Consider the following 22,519-nt stretch of genomic DNA (forward strand, 5'->3'; position numbering starts at 1 on the left):
TAAAGAAAAGTTGTTACAGGTACAGAGACCATGTGTGCCGCCGTCAAATTTAGAATAATGGCGTGAGGAAGCCAGAAGAACACAGCAGCAGACACAAAAAAGCTAGGTCTTTGTCAGGCGTCGGGTTTGGCAGGTTCTGTTTTGCTGACGAATAGCATCGCTTGGTGCATTTTTTCCTCTTTTGAAACTTCCAATAAATACCTACATTATAGCAACATAAGACGAGCAAAAAAATGAAATTAATATTGCATTATAGAAGAACCTGTTTTTGTCTCTAATGAGTTCGAAGAATACGCTAACAAGAAAAGCCAGGGTCCAAATTAAAGTAATGACAATGGCATATGCTCTCCTCGACAGTGTTGGATGTTTTTAGTGGCCAGTAGATGGGGTAAAATCGTTCACAAGATATAAACACTGCAGAAATTAAAGAGGCCTACAAGAAAATGAGATCAAACCAAAGGAAAAAAATCTCCAGCGGTTCCAGAGCATCTCGGTCTCCTTAGTGGTGGCCGAAAACCAACTCGCAAGTAAACGAACAAACTATGATGCAGCTCCAAGCATCATATCAGCGAACGCCATATTTATAACTAGAAGCAAACTTTTCTTACGGAGCTTGTTTTTCAGTGTGAAGAGAACAATTGCGAGCAAGGTTCCCCCGACAGTTAAGACAGCGTCAATCACGATAGTGCTGCAGATTGCTGTTTCGTCTGTTCTGGAAGGAAACTTCATCGTAGATGACGCCGGTGAGGTATTGGTAAAGCCGGCCGAAGTTGATATATTTTCATATTTAAAAGACGAATTCATCAGATGGTGTATCAGCAGATTTTGTGACAAACGATGCACAATAAATTACCCACAAATCTAATTCTTTCTTGGATGGCTTGTAATCACTTGCCTTAAAGTCGGTGAGGTTTGTAATTTATTTCGGGGTTTGTTTACCTTTACTCAACATGCTATTTATACCGTTCGCTATCGCTCGGGGCAGCTGGAGAGCGCTTTGGGAGATTTTTTTATGCTACTATAACAAAAAATTAAAAACTAAAATTAACAATCAGTAATTTCAAGATCGAAATCTTACTAGCCATAACTCTTTTACCGAGGAAGAGCTGGTTCTTAGTATTCCTTATATGGCAAAGCTTCTATCTAACGAAATAGACCTCTTTCTTTAGCTCGTATGTTTTGTTCTCAGGGGAAATTGCCATTTTGTCTTTTTATATGCAAGGGAATTACACCGATCGGGGCAAGCCGTTGCTCTACCCTAACTGGGTACCTTTTTTGCCTTACTTTATCGCTAATAGTCAGCTGAATAGTTCTAAGCGAGGGACCGTGAACACGGGTTATTACCTCCTGGGGAATTTCGAGAACGGACCGCCCTGGGTTAAAGCAAGCACAAGATCAGAACCAAAACAAAAGCCAAAGCATTAATTATCGAAAGAGGGAAAGCTCGAGAAGGCAAATCCATATGCGCGGTGATGGAAGTGAAGTGTTGTTGCTGTTGTTGGATCTCACGGTAGTTGATATATTGCTTTTTTTTATGCGAATTGAATCAGTTGTTGTTTTTGATTGCAATTTATTAATTACGCAGACGTTGAGACTTGGAAAAAAAAAGGTAATAGACTTGCAAAGGTCAGCGCGAAATGTAGCTGATAACCGGCTGCTTGAAGAAAATTTACCGTGAAAGGTTTTGTTTAATTTAAATCTTGCTTTTCGTTGCGTGTGATCCAAAAAATATACAGATTTCGAAGGGCGTTAAGGCCTCGGTGGATAACACCCTCCGAGTTCTAGGTAATTCTTTAGATCATACGAAAGCCGAATCCAGTGATTGCTAAATATTAAAGCGATGTGTTCCTTTTTATGTTTGTATTACTGACGTACTCAGAGCTTTTAAAATTCTTAAATGCATGGAAGAACCGATTTTCCAGTTCACCAATAATGGCCAATTTTCTTTTGGTAACTCGCTATTTCTTTTGAGGAGTACTTTTTGAAACAAAAAGTTCAAAATATGTTGAAAACAAGCATTATTTGTCTGTTTGTTATTATAATTAATATTATCGTTTATCTTAGACAAAGATGAATTGTAATCGTTACATTTCGCACATGAAAACGATTGTCTTGATACACATCATCCGTTATTAGTGCTATACAAAACTAGTTTATTTTCCCATTAGGATTACAAGTTTCGTTTTTCAAAGCTACGTCAAAGATTATTGCATTCCACTTATAAACTTGAATTATTCAACTATAAATTTCTAATTATGTTCAATCTGCAGACGAACTCCTTATGTTTTCAAGTGCAGCCTACAAGAGCCGACATGTGACATAGATCATTATTCACTCAGCGTCAAATTCAATTTAGACAACTTTCTTTTGGATGCACACTCTTTTTATTTCGTCCTTGCACGCCAGAGCTGTAGGGCGTGTCTCGGGGTTGCCGTCCCAGCACTGCATCATTAAGTTCTTCCACGGAGGTTTGTCGGAGCTACTCTTGTGCACTGGGCGATTACCATCTTTCAACCAAACAAAAAATTCTTGAACCGTACCAGGCCATTGATAGGCTCGCTGTCCGTACCACATCTCCCACAAGACTATTCCCAGGCTGTAGATGTCTGCTTTCTCGTCATATTTCTGGGAATCAAACACTTCGGGTGCCATATAAAAATACGTTCCAGCGACAGTGTCTGTAATCACTTCTACCGGCTTGGCTAGTCCAGCAATCTTAGTTAACTTTTCTTCAGATAGCTTTAATACAAATGAGAACATTTATTTGTACTTCAATAATAATAATAATTATCATAATTATAACAATAATTAAAATTTGTATGGTACAAGATTAAGAGGGATATAGCCAGTGAGAAGAGGAAGGATTTAAGTTTAAACAAGAATGTTCTCCAAACCAGCTACTGTGATAGATTTTTTCCGCTTTATAGTGTTTTATATAACACTAGTATCTCAATGCTTTTTTTTCTAACTCTAGGTCTGTTTGCAGGATATTATATATAAATACAATTGAAATCACCTAATGCCTCACCTCAAAGGTAATATCGTCGGCCCCAATAATAGTCTAATCTTAATCTTATCTCCGTAAAAAATGTGATTATTTCATTCTTCTTCAGAGACCACTCACGTATCATTGTACACGGGAACAGGCGCTGTGTGGCTAGTCAAAGTAGTAATCCGAAAACAGAACTGACATGTGTTAACCGCTCTCCCACCACCCCCCCTACCCCCACCACCACCAAAAAAAAACCAAAACAAAACAAAAAACAGATCTTAGAACAATCAAGGGGTCCTATTTTTCTAGATCAGTTACCTAGCAAGGTACGTGCAAAGACTAAATATAATAATAAAAATAATAATAATAATAATAATAATAATAATAATAATAATAATAATGGAAACTTTATTTCTGTTTTTGAATGTACAATTGTAAATCTCGCTACGTATAGGCAGTTTACAAATGCAGCTTGAGATTGGATTATTAAAAAGGAAAAAAAAACAACAAAAACACAAGAAAACAAAACAAAAGCAAAAAAAACCAAAAGATGTAAAATGTTGCTCTAATGGCTATTTTTATCATTTTCTTGATTATATAATAATAATAATAATAATAATAATAATAATAATAATAATAATAATAATAATAATAATAATAATAATAATAATAATAATATAATAACATAAAAGTATAGTTCATACCAAAATGTTTTCAGGCTTGAGGTCCCTGTGCACAACTTTCAGCGCATGTATGAAAGCCAAACCATCGGTGATCTCTCTTGCCCACTGGAACTTTAATCGGACAAACTGTTTTTTGGATCTGGTAGGGACTGACTTCTTGTTCTCGTCTTTAAAGATATAGTCTGCCAGGCTTCCAATGCATTTTTCGAAGCCCAAGACTACATAATTTTGGCGAAGTGATATGCCATAAAACTGCAAAATGTGACGGTGGTCGTTTAACTTCCTAATCAAAGGAAAGATAAACTTTCTTCTCAGCAAGGGTTTTGTTTTAAACATTTCATGGCTTCGAAATTCCAAACAGACTGTTACGTTAATTGATTTTACCATCATTTTTAATTCATAGCATTTTAATTTTTTCAGCAAGTTTCTTACTGTTATCTAACTCGTGTAAGTTGCGTTATTGTAAGTAGTTTTTCAAGGAAATCCAACCTTTTTTTAGCACCTGTCACTGTAATGTCCTGGACTGGCCGTATGATACTCAGACCTACCGTAGAAATTTCAATACAGATCGAGGGAGAGCTCTCAGTAGAGCGGGCGGAGCTTATTTAGACTCTTAAACTCATTTATAATTCAAAAGGAAAAGGAAAGAGCCAAGTCGGGAGAGTGAGGCATTTCCCCCAAAGAGCTAAACAATGGAAGGAGAAAGAGAAAATCGTAGTTCCCGACCCTTGTCCCTCGTATTCCGAAAACTGTCCAGCTCGCTTCCCAGCTGATAACCCTCACGTCTCAAGATAAGAGGGGATATCACCGTAAAGGGAGAGGGGGGTGGCTTTTTTTGGATTAAATAACTTCAAAACGGTGGGTTATTAGACAGATGAAGACCAAGACCAAATTTACGGTATTTCCAACAAAGAGTGAAACGTCAGAAAGCCCTTATTTTGCATTAACCAGTTTGAAGGAAATTCAGACTCTTGTTCTCTTACCTCAAAAGTTCAATATCGTCCATGATTTCGCTGGCGTTTTCAGCATTGAGCTCTTTTTTGCACACCTTCAATTCCACAGTTTTGCTTCCCTCCTCTTTTGTCATATTTTCTTGGTAAACACCACCAAATGTACCGCTGCCAATGGGGAAAGAAATGTCTCCTTTCCAACTTATTCGCAAGGGGAATATTTCTGTTACACCTAACACTGCATAAAGGCCTCTCATGCGACACCCGTCTTTATATATCTTCCAATAAACATTTTTTACCTCTTCCAAAGAGCGCTCCTTATTTTTAACCTGTAGAAGTTGCTTCTTTTTCACAGGGATTAACGTGGAGAAATAAGCGCCAACCTTGACAAGGTATTGCTTTACAGGTCTCAATTGCAATTTTACGAAGTTTTGAAGCACATTTCTATTTTTAACAGCGGTGAGAAAGTTCTTGGAATGGGTTGACATAAACGCTTCCTTTCCGTTTTGAAATTCACTTTTCTCCCATCGTGTCCTTAATCTTTCAATAACGTTTAACGAAAGGCTAAACGCAGGATAAACAGCAAAAACCAGTCGAATGGCAAGTGAAGGAATAGGGATGAGCCAGGCAATTACAGCAAAGAATGCGTAAATACCCCCAATAATGAGTCCTTGACGGCTGCCGCTTTTGGCCTTCTTGAAGTGGCGGTACCAAGGACTGTTTCTCTTTTCACCCTCATTATCATCCGGGACATCTGGAAGACACTTTAAGTGGTCTTCAGGTTGACTGAAGTACTTCTTCAGCTCTTCATGAACAAAATCTTCAGCTGTTGGCAAAAACATGCCCTCTTCGAACCAAGACTGTAATGTTTCCTGTAAACGGCTTTGGAATGCCCTTTCGATGTTTCGTTTCGTCTCCTCCCAGTCCCTGTCTTCCTGTGGAACCTCCTCTTCAGTCCACGAGGTGAAACGGAATTGAACGTCATCAGAAGAGAGATATTCGCACGCTCGATTCAAAGCTTCAAGCTCAAAGTTCTCGAAATGTTTATAGAGTCCTTTCATTATTTCATCTTTATGGCTTTTAATATACTCCAAGGCGTCATTGATCTGTTTTATTTCCTCTGTGACGTTTTCAAGTTTCGAGGAAAAAGTTTTGAGGGAAGTCTTTGCTTCAGCAATCATCACGGAAAGTACGTCATTAAGCCACCTAAACAAAGGAAAAGATGAAAATGATTCAGAAGCGATTTTAACATTAAGCCGCCTTTTTGTTACTGATACCTGGAACACGTTCTTTCTTTCCCATTCAAGCTTAGTATTCGGTGCGTATACGTACAAACAACACTTAGTTGTCTTAGTTGAATTAAAAAAAAAATAATAATAATATCATTTGTACGTGAAAATTTTTCATAATTCTTCATTCTTAATCAATACTTGGCACATAAACACTCAACCGTAAGCACAGAAAAGCAAAAGGTCGTCCAGTCGTGCACGGGACATTTATTACTAAAAATACTCTATGATCACTGACATGTGCTTAAAAGTGGGGATTTGCGCACCCAACCCATTCGCTACATAGACTGATAAGTTAAAGTGGACAACATGGTAAATTCTGTTAGTCATCCTTTGGAATGAAATTTATACTGCAAATCACGCGCAAGAAGACTGAAAATAGTTTTGCAAAGTTCAGTTCAAAGTCATCGTAACAGGTAACCCGTTATAAATTGTGAACACTAAAAGTATAAATTGACACCCTATAACAGTTTTTTTTTTCAATTTTCCAGTCCTTGAAAAGCTGTACGACTAAAAAGTTTTGTTCGCTCCTGCATTACCAACTGATATACCATCACCGTGTAGACAATGCAATATATACCGCTCTAATTATAGTTAGCTATGCTCTAATCTAAACCATTTTAAAACATTTTCCATTTTATTTTTTTGAATTTCTCTTGCCGAAAGTTCATTCGGTCCTACGAAATTGATTCCGAGAAATATAACAGGCAAGAGGTTACACGATGATTTTCATTACGTAGTGCATGAGTTGTTTCCTGAAAAAAACAGCACAAACATCCAGTGCCGCAAATTATGGTAGCTGTAACCATGTCCACTCCCTAAGCGCTAAAAAGCCTAAGCGTTCTAAAGTAAATATGATTTGCGCACCAAGATAATTGAACCGGAACTAGGACAACCACAGCAGCAGGAAATAGAAATTGCATAATCACGTTACGACTCAGCGATTTTAAGTCACAGGCAAGTTTGAGTTTACTCCCCGGACACCGTGAATTAACCAATGAAAACGTTTCAAAAGCCAGGGAAAAGCGCCCTGGGGACGAGGTTGAACGTTTCATATTTTCTAATCGACCAATCGAAACCAAGACATTTACCGACCTAAAAGCAACTAAAAACCTGTAAAACCGGTTACACCAACTAAAAATAGCACACGGCCTTATCTTAATGAGATTCTTGCGCATTTCATTCATGAAGATAAAAAAAAGGCTATGACGTCATCGGCGATAATGTATTCCTGCGCAAGTTAATGAAATCCCTGCGCAAAAAAACGGAGTAACCGGTGCGCCCAATTTTGACAGGTCGATTCATGTACCAAAATTAATGCAGCATCTAGAAATTTGTTTGACGACAACTGAGGCCAGGGTTGCTTTCCAATATGCCAAAATTTCCGCAGATTTCGGTCGAAGTATAAATGGAAGGAGGAAATTTTCAGGAAAAAGGTCTACCTCCAGAGTCCTCCTCTTTCACCAATCGGTCCGGTCCGACCTAAAAAGTCACCACTCCTTTCTAAAAATGCTCGTATCCACTCTTATTGGCTGAGAAGTAGTAAAAATTTTGGTTGGAAATGGAAGTGGGACTCCTCGATCCAGTTGGAAATCATATTTTGATCGAACAGTCTCGTTCCATTTCCTCTTGGTTAGTTCAACTGGTTTCAGTGGGCTTGGTCATGATGGAAAGCACCCCAGAGCTTTTGGTCATATCTTCTTCGCGTTCCTCCACTGTCGCTACAAAATGAAATATAGAAGTTATCAAGATTCTTCTGTTATGAAAAAAAGTTGATAAGAATTGATTTTGATCAATAAACATTTTTAGAAAAACTAACGATGATCAAATGGGACGAAATTTGCGGATACACAAAAGAAATTACATGAAGGATGGATTCATTTGCAGCTTACGCGTATAGCCGTCACATTTGCCCATTGGAATTTTTTAGTGCGTTTGAGGTCAAAAAATAATACTTGGCCGAATCATCGTTAGGAAGAGGAAATTAGTATCTGGATGAGCCACCTTAAAAGAGGAATAAGTATCCTTTCTTGATATACCTAAGTTAGCCAGCGAAAACAGCCGTTTCCCCTCGCTACTCGCCCCTGGGGACGTATCGCGAGGAGGAAAGTCTGCGACTCAGCAACAGATGACGTAAAATCTGTCCGGAATCCGTCAGAAGCGCTGATTGGTCGACACAGTAGTTACATTGTTTTGTCTATTGTTTACGAATGATAGACAAAAGACAAAAGACCACAAAGGTCGAATATAAACGCGTTGAATCTCTAACAAAACAGTCAATATTTGTGGAAAACAGTCTTCTCTAGAAGAAGCATTTGAGTTTTGATGAAGCTCGTTCGCAGATGAACACAACACTTCACCAAAATCAACCAGGCGAAACGTAAAATTGAACAAACTTGCATTTGGAACCCCATGACTACCGGACTTATTATATAAACATTGATTTACGTGATCAGTATGGAATTTCTATCACTGAGTCGCAGACGCTCCTCCTCGCGAAACTTCCCCAGCGGCGAAGAGCGAGGAGAAACGGCTGTATTCGCAGGCTATACCTAAGTAAACTAAACCTTACCGCCAATTAAGTTCTAGTCTGGCGTTAATGCATTTGGTGATCAAGCCATCCATACCATTCATCAACGAGTGAAAATCTTCTGTTGCGACATTGTACTGCTGAGCTACTCTGGCATATTTTGCTGACATGCAAATAAGTTGTGATTTGGGATCAAAGCCGGGCCAGATCTCCTTCAATTTCCTGATGGAAACTTCCTTGACATTTTGAAATTCTCCCTTTGGAACTTCGTCCCACTTGTTAGACACAAACAAGGCGCACTTTGTTAACAGATATTCCTGCAAAACATGCGTCATTCCGCACATTCCTTCTTCAATAGGGAACGCAGTGGCCAGATTTTCTCTCACTTCTTGTTTCAAAACTCTGAAGACGTTCATTACCATTTCAAATAATTTTCTGATCTGAAAAGTCGAAAAAATCATACAAATAATTTATAACGAAATTACCAGTAAGTTGTATTTAGTAAAACACTAAAAAACTAATTATTTTCTGCCTTTAGTTAAGACAAGTTACGAGTGATATCTGCGTACATTTCTTATGGTTACACTCTTTTCTTTTTTATAAGAATGTTGTTTTTCTGGCTTAGGCTGAATATTCTTATTTTTCTGCCGATTTTAGGCTGAAAATATTCTTGTATTATTCTTAAATTATAGCTTATGACATTTCCGTTTTAGAATTTATTGGGGTATATGTACATGTATTACATGTACCGTTCATCGAACTGTCATTAGCGTTGAACACTTTGCTATAGCTAGTGCAGGTTTTTTCGTTTTGTTGGCTAGTTTCGCCGTTCAGAGAAAGGAATAATTTTATACGGTTAAGTTAAAAACATAAAATTGTATTGTATTTACAGATGTTTCAACACACAAAATTATATCTATCCTTTTCAAAATCTCAGCCTCGGCTTTATTCTTAAAATATTCTTTAAAGTTCGCAAATTTCAGCCTCTATATTCTTATAAAGTACATTCTTATAAAAAAAAAGAGTGTATGATCAATGCGTAGTCATGAACCCACGTAACCTAATGTGTAATGTTTGTTGTTCGTGACAAAATAGGCAAATCTTTGGTTGAAGCTGTTTTTGTCTCAATAGCATGCGCTCATCAATTTCTGATCAAGCTATAGCTGCAGCAGAACAATTTTGTCTGAAAATTTGAGCCCAATTTGCAAGATATATTTGTGCTAAATATCGTTTTAAAACAATGGAAAAGGTCCGTTAGATCGAATAATGCCCCCAATCCTCAGTCTTCTTAAGCATAATGACCAAGCGCGAGGTCCTTGTTTTTAAGAAGACCGACGAAATCAGGCATTATTACTGCTCGCTCAGTATGCTCAGTATGCTCAGTATGCAGACCTATTTCACTCAGATGCCGGTTTTATTCTCGACATTTTGCCTCGCTTTCGTGCGGCTCACCACCAAGCTGACCATTGTAACGCTGGCTCAACCTTGTGCTTTACAAGACGCTTCTAACTGGATTTGTAGAATAGGCGGATATCTTTAAAGAGTATTTAAGTGGTACTTTGTCACGAACAGGAGTTGCAGGACTCCAAAGCATCGGCACATTTAACACAAAATAAAAATTCAGACGGCAAAATCCTCCCCTTTCTCTAATATCGTACCATTTGGGAAGATTGTTGCCACAACCAAGCGAGGAATATTTATTTTATTTTTTTCCTTCCTTGCCTTATCAATCAGAGTTTTATCTCTGATTGATAAGGCAGGAAAGGAAAAACAATCAAGGAAAGAACCAGGCCTACAGTTTGTTGTCTCAGAATTAGTCACGACAAGTAGACTACAAGTGATTGCGGTCACAATATGCGCGTAGTGACTGGTTGACTCTTAGAACAATCTGAAAGATCTGATTAGCTGATAGACTCACCAGAAATTGCCGGAAAACAATTATTCCTCGCTTGGTTGTCTCGACAATCTTCGCAAATGGTACGACATTAGAGAAGAAAGGGGAACACTTTTCGTTTCTTCCTGCCATATTTGCAGGCCTATGGTTTGTTGAAGCTTGTTGAGATCCCGAAATTTTGCTATCATGGCAACGTGGCGTATGACTTCTCCTCTCTAAAAATCTCCATCTTATAACTTAGGTTCAGTCTCCAGCCGCGGGTGTATCGGTGCGCCTGTGGGTAGTACCGCGGGCGCAGCGAGATACCTACGACTGGAGACTGAGTCTACTTATAGAACAGCCTTGAGACAATTGCAAGTTTTTTATATAAAATGACGACATCCATATCCTGCTGTTTTATCCAAGACAAAAATTTAAACATTTAATAACAAAACAGCAAAGACAAAAGCGACTTGAAGTTTCCTGATATTGAGACAATTCCTTCTTTTGCTTCGACAAAGGCCTGGCACACGAAATGGGTCGATTTACGTAATCAAATCAGGTAAAGTTGGCAAAAAATAATGTAAGCGGTTAGGATACTTACTGTATCTTTTTGAATTCCATCAGAGTTTGCGGCAGAAAGGACAAAAATGAAAGCAAAGACTTTAGGGAGATACTGGTACACCACGTCATCCAACTCTTTAGATTCCCCAACGCCAGGACTGTCAACGATCACTATGCCTTTCTAAAATTAAAGACATATCAGATTTAGTTTTATTTACGTTTTAAGCCATACTACCACTATCTTTGCCGCGTTGTGCTACCATTACTTATACTCCAAACTACTTGTACTTCTACTACCATTAGGCCCCGTTTACATGGAGAAAAGTCGTCCGTGGGAAAATGGTCATCCGCCTACCCGAGCTAACCTCGGCGAGCCAACGTTTCATACATTTCCTTACAAAATGTGGAAATGTGGCGAAACGTTTTAAAGAAACAATACGTTGGCTTGGCTAGAAGGGTGTCCTGCGTCACCCTTTTTCAATGGTTGGGTCTGACCCTACTAGCCGGGACAACTTTTCTCCATATAAAAACTGGCTCACCCAGCGGGATCAACTCGGTCAAGGCGAGACAATCACAGCATGCGCAAGCGCTGTATTAGACAATCAGAGCGTGTGTGAGCGCTGTTGGTTCCAGCAAAGAGGTCAATTTTTTTTATCATATATATGCGCATGCTCGCTAAAGTCGATAACTGACTACCGTGTTTTACCAAAATTATCAATAGAGCAAGGTTTCCCTTCACGTTACCCGTCTGCAAAAAGAGAGATTAAAAGGGAAACGTTGAAGATTTTAAAATCTTAACCACTTGATAGATCATCTGAGATGGGAAATCACTGAAAACGTTTTGAAGCTGAAAATCGGGGACGAAAATCATTTGAATCAAGGCCGACTGCTCAGTGCGGACACTTTCTTTTCTCGTCTTAATGTGAAAATTTAAATTACAATATACTATCGGAGCTATAAATAAAGTTTAATTAGACGTGGTTGTCGGTCTGAAGTTGAGCGGTTTAAAAAGGGCAGAGGTATTTTTCTTCTGCCACAAATTGTCCTCTGGCGTGCGCTCTTTAGATATATGGCTTGCGTTATTGACCAAGCTTGTTCGGTCAGGATGGCTGGATATTGGTCAAGTTCTTTTTTGCTTTTTTTATTGACAGAGACATAAAAAAGCAGAAAACAACGAGGCCATTATCCAGCCACCTTGACCAAACAAGCTTGGTCAATAAAGGGTTTATTACATGGCCAAAAAGAGAACTTTTTCTGGCGTGACCAGCGCGGGAAATCCCGAGCGAGCAAAATGGGTCCATCTTGCCTGCTCCGGTAGCCAATCAGAACTCAGGATTCGCTTCATCTTGCCCGCTCGCGGATTAAGCCATATAAAAAAAAAGTATAATGTATAGACTGCCGAGCTTCAGGCACCCTCGCTTGAACGTTTGAACAAGTGAAGCCAGCCGCTTAAGCTCATTCCTAAGGGTGGGACCTAATAACCAATTTTTTGAGGGGACAATTTTTCTTAAATTGAAATATCGTAAGGTTTTAGGTAGGCTAGTTTAGAGTTATAAGCCAGTTATGATGTACAAAACAATTCTGATGAAATTTCCAAATTGTTAATCAAGTGAAGTGTCTGTGCACAATCAATAGGTCAACAGGTTATGCTCCAGGAATGAAAAAGACCTATTTTAGTGCTTTTTATCCTTTAGACACAACAACAATACTATGGATATTTTAGACAGAGGTTTGTGTCACTGACACGGTATATGGGTTGAAACTCAGAGGAGCTATGATCTGAGACTTTTTCCATTTGAACTTCTGCACGGCAGCCAAGCAGAGTTATCTCCAGTGAACAAAAACTTAATTGTAGCGAAAAATACAACACTCAAGGATTAATTTTTACTTCGGGTATAAAACACAATGAAAATATAATCACCTGTAAAAGTGGATGAGGCCAAAAGAGTTCAATCCTCGTACAAAGTGAAGCATTCTCGCTAACAAAAGGAGAGATCTGTTCAACGTAATTTTGTTCAGAACTTCCTGAAGGCGGCTCAAGGGATATTTCCTTGGTTGGCTGTCCTGTTTCAGGGTCCTTACTTTTAAAATAGGCCTTAATTCTGCGTTGCTCCCCATACCTTATCTCGCATATGGTGGAAGTAGCTCGGGTATGTGCGGATGGAAGAATTTCTTCTCCCAGCAAAAGATTAATCAGAAGGCTTTTTCCGGCAGACGTCTCGCCTAAAATAAAATAAAATAAAATAATTAAAAATAATAAACGGTAAAATTCACAGAAAATAAGTCCCGGGGCTAATATTTTTCAAAGGCCCTTTTGAGGAGCTTATTGTTGGAGGGGCTTATATTCGGAGGGGCTTATCTACGGAGGGAAATTTGCGTTTCAAAATCGATTGGGCTAGCCTTATAGTTGGAAGTAAATTTACCGTTTTGCTTTGTTTTACTTTGTATTTGAGGGCAATTTTTCAAGTACAAGCCCCCGGGGGGCTTATATTTGGAGGGGCGATTTAATGGAGGGGTTTTTTGCGTTACCGGTTTGGGGGGCTTATATTTGGTGGGGCTTATACAAGGAGGGGCTTATTTTTCGGAATTTTACACTATAGATTTAGCCAGGGCTAAAAGCGAAGCTCTCTTTAATATTTAAAGTTTTCTCAAAGAAAATACTATAGACGAGGTGAAAACAACGAGAACGGTAAAAAACAATAACAACAGATCTAATAAGCAAAAAACAAACTTTGCACGTGCAGCACACTTCTTTTTTTAATTAGTAAAAAAAAACTTTGCACGTGCAGCACACTTTTTTCTAATTAGCAAAAAAACAGCTTTGCACGTGCAGCACACTCTCACCGCCGTTATATAATTTTCATGTTTTTCTTCCAACGAAATTGGTCTTCATTGTTATTCATTTTTCGCTCTAGCTCTTTTCCTGTTATCTAAGTTAGTGTGGACATTAAAATTTAGTGGAAAGAAAGACTTGTTTTTTTCTTTAAACGTCCAGGCCGCCATGTGATTTACCGCCGAAACGACCGGGGTGCGTGAAATGCAAACATTTCACCTCAGCCATTTCATATTCCTCCCCAGACAGGCTGACTCCTGACTCCCCTCCCCCTCCCCTGAGTCTGTACGGTCAGCGTTCGGTCGTACGCTGACGTCATAAATAATTTTCGGGGGTGGATAGATTACCAAATTTTCTTAACCATGGGGCTCCACTAAAAACACCCCACCAGAGGTTACATGCATGTGTGCATACCCGAAAAAACAAAAAACAAACAAACAAAACAAAAAAATAGGGTGTAAAATTTCCTTTTCAACTTTTTTCTACGGTTGAATTTACATTGTATTGATGGTGGGACAGGAAGTATTGACTTTGACGGGCTTGATTTGAATAATATATTGAGTGATCAACCACACAAGTAGACTTTTAGAATGACACCATTGACTATTACTAAAAACAACATATTATACAATTACTGTTTCCCTCATATTTTGAATGCACATGGTTTTTTTGCTTGCCTTATTGCAATTGTCTTCGGAACTTATTTTAAGTATTTTTGACCCTGTAACTTTAAAAAATTATATCTCTGCTGTTATTTACAGTTCAATATAGAGCTATACCTCATTAGAAAGGGCAAAAATTAAACTTTCAGAAAAAAAATATTTCGGTCTCAGGAAACCCATAATATTTCGCCAAAAAAGATTACAAGGCATATTTGTGCACAATTATTTTGCCAGGAGAAAACGATAGTCAAAAAGATTTTTTTTCTTCAATATCTAAGCAAAACAGCTCAAAAAATCGATTGAAAATATAGGGCGACTAGTGATTTCCAAGAAATTTATTTTCTGACGCTGTGACATTATGCAATGACGTCAGAGCTAATTAGCATAATGGCACTCGACACACAGTGGATGTTGACCTTCGAAAGACGCTTTATATTTTAGTTTCTCGGCGAAATATCGAGTTAAAAACAAGCAAACATGGATTCACTGATAGGAGTCATCAAAATAAGCAAGGCTTTGAAGGCAAAATTAAGCTTAGCGGGACGGAATTCACAGCGTTTTAAGAGAATTGTGTGCCAGACAGCCGACGACGGCGCATTCCACACAAAGATTCTTACTGTTTTCTTACCTTGGTTTTCGCGTTTTTTTGCTTGTTATCCTCCAGAATCCTTCAAAATAATTTGCTTGACTTGTATTTGGTTGAATAAGGCTTCGTTCTTCGCAAACACCGCCACAAATCAGTGCCGCATCAGATGGCCATATTTTCAAGTTTTTCAAAAATCGTTGCGTGAAGCTCAAAACACGGTGGGGGCTGGAACTAGGCACATAATTGGCTAAATCTATTAACTTCCTGTGGGCCAAATGGAAGTAACGTAATTTTTGGCGAATTGTTTTCCTTATCGAACTATTTCGTACGAAATTTTAGGGGTCCAAAGACAATGAGATTTATCGCACTTAAAAAAAATCTGATTACAAACTTACTAATCTACATAGGTTAACTGCAGCAAAACTAGTTTCATGCAGTAGAACGTAAATTAGTGGTACCTGTGACAAACAGGAAATATTCCTTTTGCTTTAGATGTTCAATGCGCTTTTCAAAGTTGTCAATGAATTTCTGCAATACAGGCAATTTCTTGCACGCTTCAGTCAGTATCGCCTCGGACTTGGTGTAAGATTCCAAAAGCTTGTCTCTTTTCCTGTCATAGTCCTCTTTAGCTTTTGATACAATGGTGAAGGCCTGAGAAATGTACAAAAAAAAAAGTCTTCAGCGTTCATACTAGCTTATGAACGCAGACTTATTTTCGCCAGTTGTCGCTTTCCATGTTCTTAACTACAATCAAGAGCCATACAATCCAACTTACTAAAAACAAAATATAAAGAGAATGGCCAAACTGTGGATTGTCATCTCGAATGCTTATATCGTTCCCACACCGGCCCACCTTGGGGCGCTAAGAATCCACCCAGTTCCTTCAAAGAATTCCAACACGTTGACTGAAGTTGCAGTGTGAACGTTGACGCACAAAAAAAGACAGGGAGAGTTTACGAGCGTGGAAGAGCCTTAAATATCGAGTTCAAAACGAGAGAGAAAGGAAAAAATGAATACATAGGAAACGCGCGAGGCGAGTGTCTTCACAGGAGTACTGAAAATCCCCTGTATCCCTAGCAGCTAAACTTTCGGCCAGTAATCTTAACTGTAAGAATTTTGCATCCTAAAAAGAACAAACAACTTTATCAACTAATTATCATCAAAGACCTCCAGTCACCTTTCGAAAAACTGTAATTGTTTCTGAAGAGATCGAAAGACTGTGCATTACAAACATCAAAATCAGTTGTTGCACCACGTATTTGAAGTGCGGAAACATGCCTTATGACCGACTATCTATCATCGTAAAATGTAGAAAGGTTATAGTAAAACCGGGAGAAAAAAACAAAATGCAAAAAAAAGGTGTTTTGGGTTCTCCTGAGATTTTTTTCTCAAAATAACCACTTTAGAGGGCAAAATATTTCTAAACTGGTGTTCATCTAGTCAGTTTGTGCTTGGACGAATAATATCCACCCGAAACTTACCTAAAAATGCTTTGCGGTCACCAATAAACAACACCGGATGAAGTTTGCTTAAATGAATCAGTTTCTCAACACTGGAATACCCCATTGTGTATAACGCAGTGATGAGTAAACTTAAAGAATTTTTATTTGGTTATTTTCATTTTTCGAAGCGAGAATTAAAGGTCCGCCAAAGAGGTTCAAGTTATCTCGATCGAATGTAAGATCAATACAGGGCTAGTAGGGCAACTCGTTCGATACAATCGGCTCCTGGTTCAATTAGTTTCGTACCTCTCTTGCCGACCAGCTTTATCGACGTGTCTTTGACTTTACCCCGAATTCTTATATTTAGGCCTTTCATGTCGTCCAGTCCTTTCAGTTTCCAGCACGGCTCTCAAAATCGTCGATATCTTTCACTTTGCTAAAAAAAACTAATACTGAGATATTCACAGTCCTCAAACTTCCGTTGTTAAGAATAGAAGCCAATACTCATCACAAAGCGATTCTCGGAAATATCGATTTGATAAAGGGGAGGGGGAGGGATGAACTATAGCTCTGATTCACACTATCATATCTATTATTAATGTCGAAATGATAACAGATATATACAAGAATGCATTAACTGACAGACTGCGTGATTCTCCGGGTTTACGTGGGTTTGACCAACCGTCTTACCTTTAGTATCTCGACTAGTATTTGGTATCTCTTACAGACAAAATAGGAACCGCTTTCTTCAAACGTGCGGAGTGGCGAGTGAGTGAAATTGTCAGCCTCGTAGACCCTCGGACTATCTTCCTAAGCTCAATCGCTAAGAAGGAAAATCCAAACGAATAGTTGAATTTTGTTCGTTACTTCGCACTGTTATAGTTCTGTCAGATCGGAATAATCCGGCACGGCGAAGTGCGGCTGTCAGATATTTGGGTGATCTTCGGTTGACATCGAAGCTTTGCGACGTGATCAGTGTGATGGAACTGATCGACTAGGAAGCGGAAGACTTTCGCTTTCACATTTCTTGTTTATTACATGATAATAAAAACGTGTAGAGAACTTTTTTCATGAAAAAGTAAATCCTAGTCGAGAATTATTCTTCAAATGACACTAGAAGAGTCATGATGAGTATACATATTGTTAATTTGTGCCTATCATGTTTCGATTGCCTCGGTACAGGGCAAAAATCCATAGCCTTTCTTTTCTTAGACATCAAAAGGGAAAAAAAGCCGTCCATCTTGAGGGTTAGGACACAAATCCTAAGAATGAAATTAACGAAAAAATTCTAAACTTATTTTTGCCTTATAACCTCGCATGGCCTCATGCGAGATAGTGATTACTAAATAGCGTTCATGCAAGCAATTGAATACCCGAGCTAAGATTCGTTCGTTCTGAAATTTTACCAACAAATACCGTACCTTTCCTGGTGACCAGTTCGTCGTCTTTTCTGCCTTTATTGTGGTTTTTATTAGGGACCTAGCGTCCTTCAATTCCATCACCCCTTCGTCCGATAAACCAAGAGCCTTCATCATTTCGCACAGCTCCATGAAGGTCATTTCATCGACGCATTTGGCTTTGCCAGAGGCCATTTCGAATAACCTACTAGCCGGTTTTTGCTACACACGAAGTTATTTGGGAAAATTCTGAGACCAAAAGGCTTAACAGCTCTATCTCGTATGAGCGTAACTTCTAAGCGTAATGCACCGCAATAAGACGCACCCGCCAAGCATCAAAGAATTAAAACTGAAATTCCAAGAAAAATAATCAGGTTATTACCCCCTCGGTCACACTCGCGCTTGAAATCACTCTGAAGCATGCTTGCTTGTGACGTCAGACCCGCAAACCTAAGCACGTGCTAGAGATCGAGCAAGCGGGATCTGGTCACATTGAAAGAACAACAGCTTGCCTCAATACTCCCGTTTTTCTTTACCTTTTTTCGCACTTAACGCGCACGCGAGCAAAGAAAAAGGGCTTTACTACGAAGAAAGCGCACTAATGTCGTCTCCTCAAACACTCTTTGGCTTGCGTATGGAACACTTGCTGCAGCTGAATCACCAGAAAGGTTTGGTGTAAAACTATCGGCATATGGTCTTGGAAATGCAACATGAGGCGCCAAAGGTGGTGGATAACTCGTTCCGGTAAATAAATTTGTAAACTGTCTCGGCACCTCGCTAAACGGAATGGGAGATGGAGTTGACGAAATTCTTGAGAAACGAAGACGGAGTCCTCGAGCGCTTGTTAATGCCCCAAAATAAAGGAAATATCAAGCAGTCAAACAGTGCTTGTCCTGATTGGTGAATTGTTTATCTAGCTTAGCTCAAGAGCACTCGGTTCCTTTGAAGGTTAAAGGTCCTTTTGCGGTTCTTTTGAAGTTTAAGCAACTCCACCTTTGTTATTAAGAAAGCAAGCAATGCCAAGTTTGGTCGATCAAACGATTCTAGCGCGAGTGTGACCTACAGGTGAGTGGCGGTGGGTGGAGTTAAAATCGATCAATTTACTGATGAACAGGAAGGTTTCTTAGAAGATTCAGGTCAAAGCTAAGGCTAATTTGTCCACACACTAGAAACGCAGAAAATTGATCTGTTTGTGAAACCTTCTAAAATGTTGATGTACATTACATTTACTGAAGAACTGAGATATAGATTTAGCCAAGCCTAAAAGCGAAGCCTCCGCAAGTCTTTTTTTCTGCAACTTTAACCTTTTAAGAGTGGCCAACATCAATTATCTCCTAAAAATGTCTATACATAACCACAAGACAAGGTAAGGAGAATTAATAATATGATCAGTTTAGGGACAACGCTTTGGGTCTTTTATTAAATTCTCTTTATTAATTCTTTAAGGAAATGTATAGAGATTAGCTATAGTCTAGGGAATTTTTATGTGAGAATTATTGGCAGGGGCTTTAAGGGTTAAATTAATAAACTATCTTGAATTTTTTTCTGATTATCGTGGGACTGTTGATCACAACTTTGTCTCTAAAAACTCATTTTTAAACGCCAAGTGTGGGTGACTGGGATCTGCTGCCGAAAGTGACGTCGAACCTCTTAGCCTAACATCAGTCCAGTTATTTTCCCTTTCTATGTTCGTCCGATCGACAGCCCGACCTTCTTATTGGACAACATGTAACCAAAGATTACCTATGATGCATAGATTATTGGATTGAACAAAGAGTTGGAATAATTTAGCATGATTACGGCATATTATAAAATAACTGAGATAGTACGCGTGATCTGATTGGTCAAAAACCTATGGTTTATTATACCGGTAAACCCATAGAAAAAGGCATCCGGACCACGAGCCATAAACAAAATCCGCTATTGATCTGCAAACAACGATTTTAGAAAGGCTAAAAAAACAGAACAAGTTACTTACCGTAGCCTTCTTAATATAAAAAGCGTTGGTTTACACATTTTATTACTGAGGGTCACAATCGCGACTGCCATAGCTTTAGAAGTTATGAAGTACAAAGCTGGAAAGCAGTTTACATTTCACGACGATGCCAAATCGACGAGAAAGACAACAACTGTGTGAATTTCTGGTGTAGAAAGTCTCTAGGAAAACTTAACCATGTGCCAACCAGCAACAAAACGGATAGTTTTAGCATTCTTGATTTATTTTATGTCAAAATTAAACTCCTTAATGAAAGAAATTGTTCCAAAAAGAGACCTCTGATCAAGATATGGTACAAAATCGGCCGCTGTAGGTTGTAAACAAGCTGCCAACGATGATGAAGGATGTCAGAGTTTCGGGCTGGTTTTTTCCAACATTTGCACAAATTATTCGGTGATATCGATGCCATAACCTACCTCAAACTACCTGACTTCACAAACCGACAAATATTAGCGCCAATATGTGGCTACGGCAAAGAAACCTTTCTTCACCACTGACATATTTCCATCGGGCGCTGTACGTACCTGTATAAAGTTACATGCGACAACTTCGTAAATGCAGCCACGTCGTTACCGCAGCATTTCTTGATCATAATAAAGTCCAGAAAACAGATCTTAAACCACTGCGGCTTGTAAAAAGTGAATGAAGTCCTCCATTACAATAACTGCCAGTTCCGTCTGTAAGCACGAAATTTTTACGGATCGACTCAACAAAATACAGCTGCGTACAGTCTGATGTTCAATTAATTTCTACTTCTGTAGTAAACAAACCATGAACGTATTCTTTCATTGTACGTTCGCATGAATATGTGTTGACTTTTCCTGTAAAACAGCTTTCATTAGTTATCATGTAATGAGCGCAAAAACTCGTGTTTTGAAGTGCTGTTGTTTGTTGTTTGACTGAACTGAGTTTTGAGAAAGTTCAGCGCTATTAAATCGTGAGTCATGATTGGCTTATGATGACTTTAGAGAGAAGACATGACTTGATCACGGTACTAAAAGCATATTTCTTTACCTAAAAGACTCCATTCTACTAAAAGTTATTTTATAAAAGCAATAGACCACACTTTCTATGGGTTTACCGGCGTGATAACCCACGCGGGATGTTGGGAGAACACTCGAAAAGCTTGTAAATCACTCGCCTTCGGCTCGTGATTTACAAGCTTTTCTCGTGTTCTCCCAACATCCCGCGTGGGTTATCACGCCGGTAAACCCATAGAAAGTGTGGTCTATTGCTTAAATAAACCTTTCTAGGTACAGGGACTTCGAGTACCTCAGTTAAGCAGTCGACAATTACATATGGAAGCCAGCACAACACAGCGACAGCAGATACAAAAAGTAAGGTTTTTGTTAGGCGTTTGTTTTGTAAGACTCTATTGTGTTGTAGAAAAGTGCCGTCTCTATGTTGAAACTTTCTCCAAATACCAATGTTACAGCCACACAGGACGGTTCTGTTTTGTTGGTGAGAGGAGATGGTTCTCATTTTACATTTTCTCCTAATACAAAAGTTACAGACACATATGATGAAGAAAAAAATCGAAAATAATATTGCAGAAAGATAACAAGCTGCTATGACTGAAATTAAGTTTGCAAGAATAAACTACATCGCGCTGGCAACAATAGCAAGTGTCCAGATTACACTTATAACAATGGCATATGCCCTTGTTGACAATGTACGGTGTTTTAGTGGCCGATAGACGGCGTAAAATCTTTCACAAGATATACAAAACTGCGGAAATTAACGAAGCCTGCAAGAAAATGATATCGAAGTGAAGGTAAAAGTAGTCCAACACTACCCCAACCTCTTGTGTGATACTCCATAGCTGAAAACCGACCTTTAAATAAACAAACAAAGGAACGGATACAGCTCCTAACATTACATCCGCGAACGCCATGTTTATAACCAGGGGAAACAAGCTTTTCCGCTTTCGGAGCTCCGTCTTTAGTGCGAAGAAAACAATTGCGACCAAGTTCCCCGTGAAAATGAGGAGAGCTTCAAACAAAAGAGCGCTGCAAACTACTATTTCTTCCGCTCGAGACGGGAAATACATATGCGCCGGTGATGAAAGTGTAGTTAGGTTGTTGCTGTTGTTGGATCTCACGGTAGTTGACATATTTTTCATTTTAGTGCGAATTGAATCAGTTGTCGTCGTTGGTTGCAATTTATTTATAACCCAGAAGATTTGAAAAAAAAAACTCTTACTTAAAACACTTGCAAGGGTCAGCGCGGAATGTATCTGAGCGGCTTTTTGAAGAGGATCTACTCTGAAAGCTTCAGTTAACTTCAATCCTGCTTTTTATGCACGCCTAGTGCTGATCCAATCGGCAACTTTATCACTAGGAACAGGTGCAATGCTCTGGGAAAGAATTTGAAATGAAATGTTATTTCAGATGGATAAATGACCTACCATTCAGCAAGTACACGAAAGAATCTTAACTTCAACTATAGTTTTTTTATTATTATTTTATTGTTATCATTTTTTAAAGAGGGTTCAACGTCGGTAATTTGACTGAGCCGTTCGGATGTCCATCAAAACTTGTCTAATTGCCTACTTTTCACAAGAGAGTATTTAACAATTATTCCTCGAGCCCGAATGGGCTCGGAGTAAATAGCCCATGAGGCCGAAGGCCGAACGGGCTATTGACTCAGAGGCCATAAGGGCAAGAGGAATATTTGTTTTAGTAAAATCCAAATAGTTGGTCAAAAATATCGAGAATAACAA

The 22,519-nt window shown here is 38.8% G+C and overlaps 1 protein-coding gene across 1 annotated transcript; it reads right to left on the minus strand.

Annotated features, from left to right (window-relative positions):
- Positions 1–1,930: 1,930 nt before the first annotated feature.
- On the minus strand, positions 1,931–18,186 carry LOC140921593 (uncharacterized). Its single transcript, XM_073371593.1, has 8 exons — positions 17,826–18,186; positions 15,421–15,613; positions 12,803–13,104; positions 10,922–11,062; positions 8,487–8,884; positions 4,659–5,831; positions 3,697–3,958; positions 1,931–2,739 (listed from the first exon to the last, which is right to left on the minus strand). Exons 1-8 carry the CDS (start codon positions 17,994–17,996, stop codon positions 2,353–2,355), a joined length of 3,027 nt encoding a protein of 1,008 aa, XP_073227694.1. The 5' UTR covers positions 17,997–18,186; the 3' UTR covers positions 1,931–2,352.
- Positions 18,187–22,519: the final 4,333 nt, after the last annotated feature.

Source organism: Porites lutea, chromosome 12, assembly GCF_958299795.1.
Source record: "Porites lutea chromosome 12, jaPorLute2.1, whole genome shotgun sequence".
Lineage (NCBI taxonomy): Eukaryota > Metazoa > Cnidaria > Anthozoa > Scleractinia > Poritidae > Porites > Porites lutea.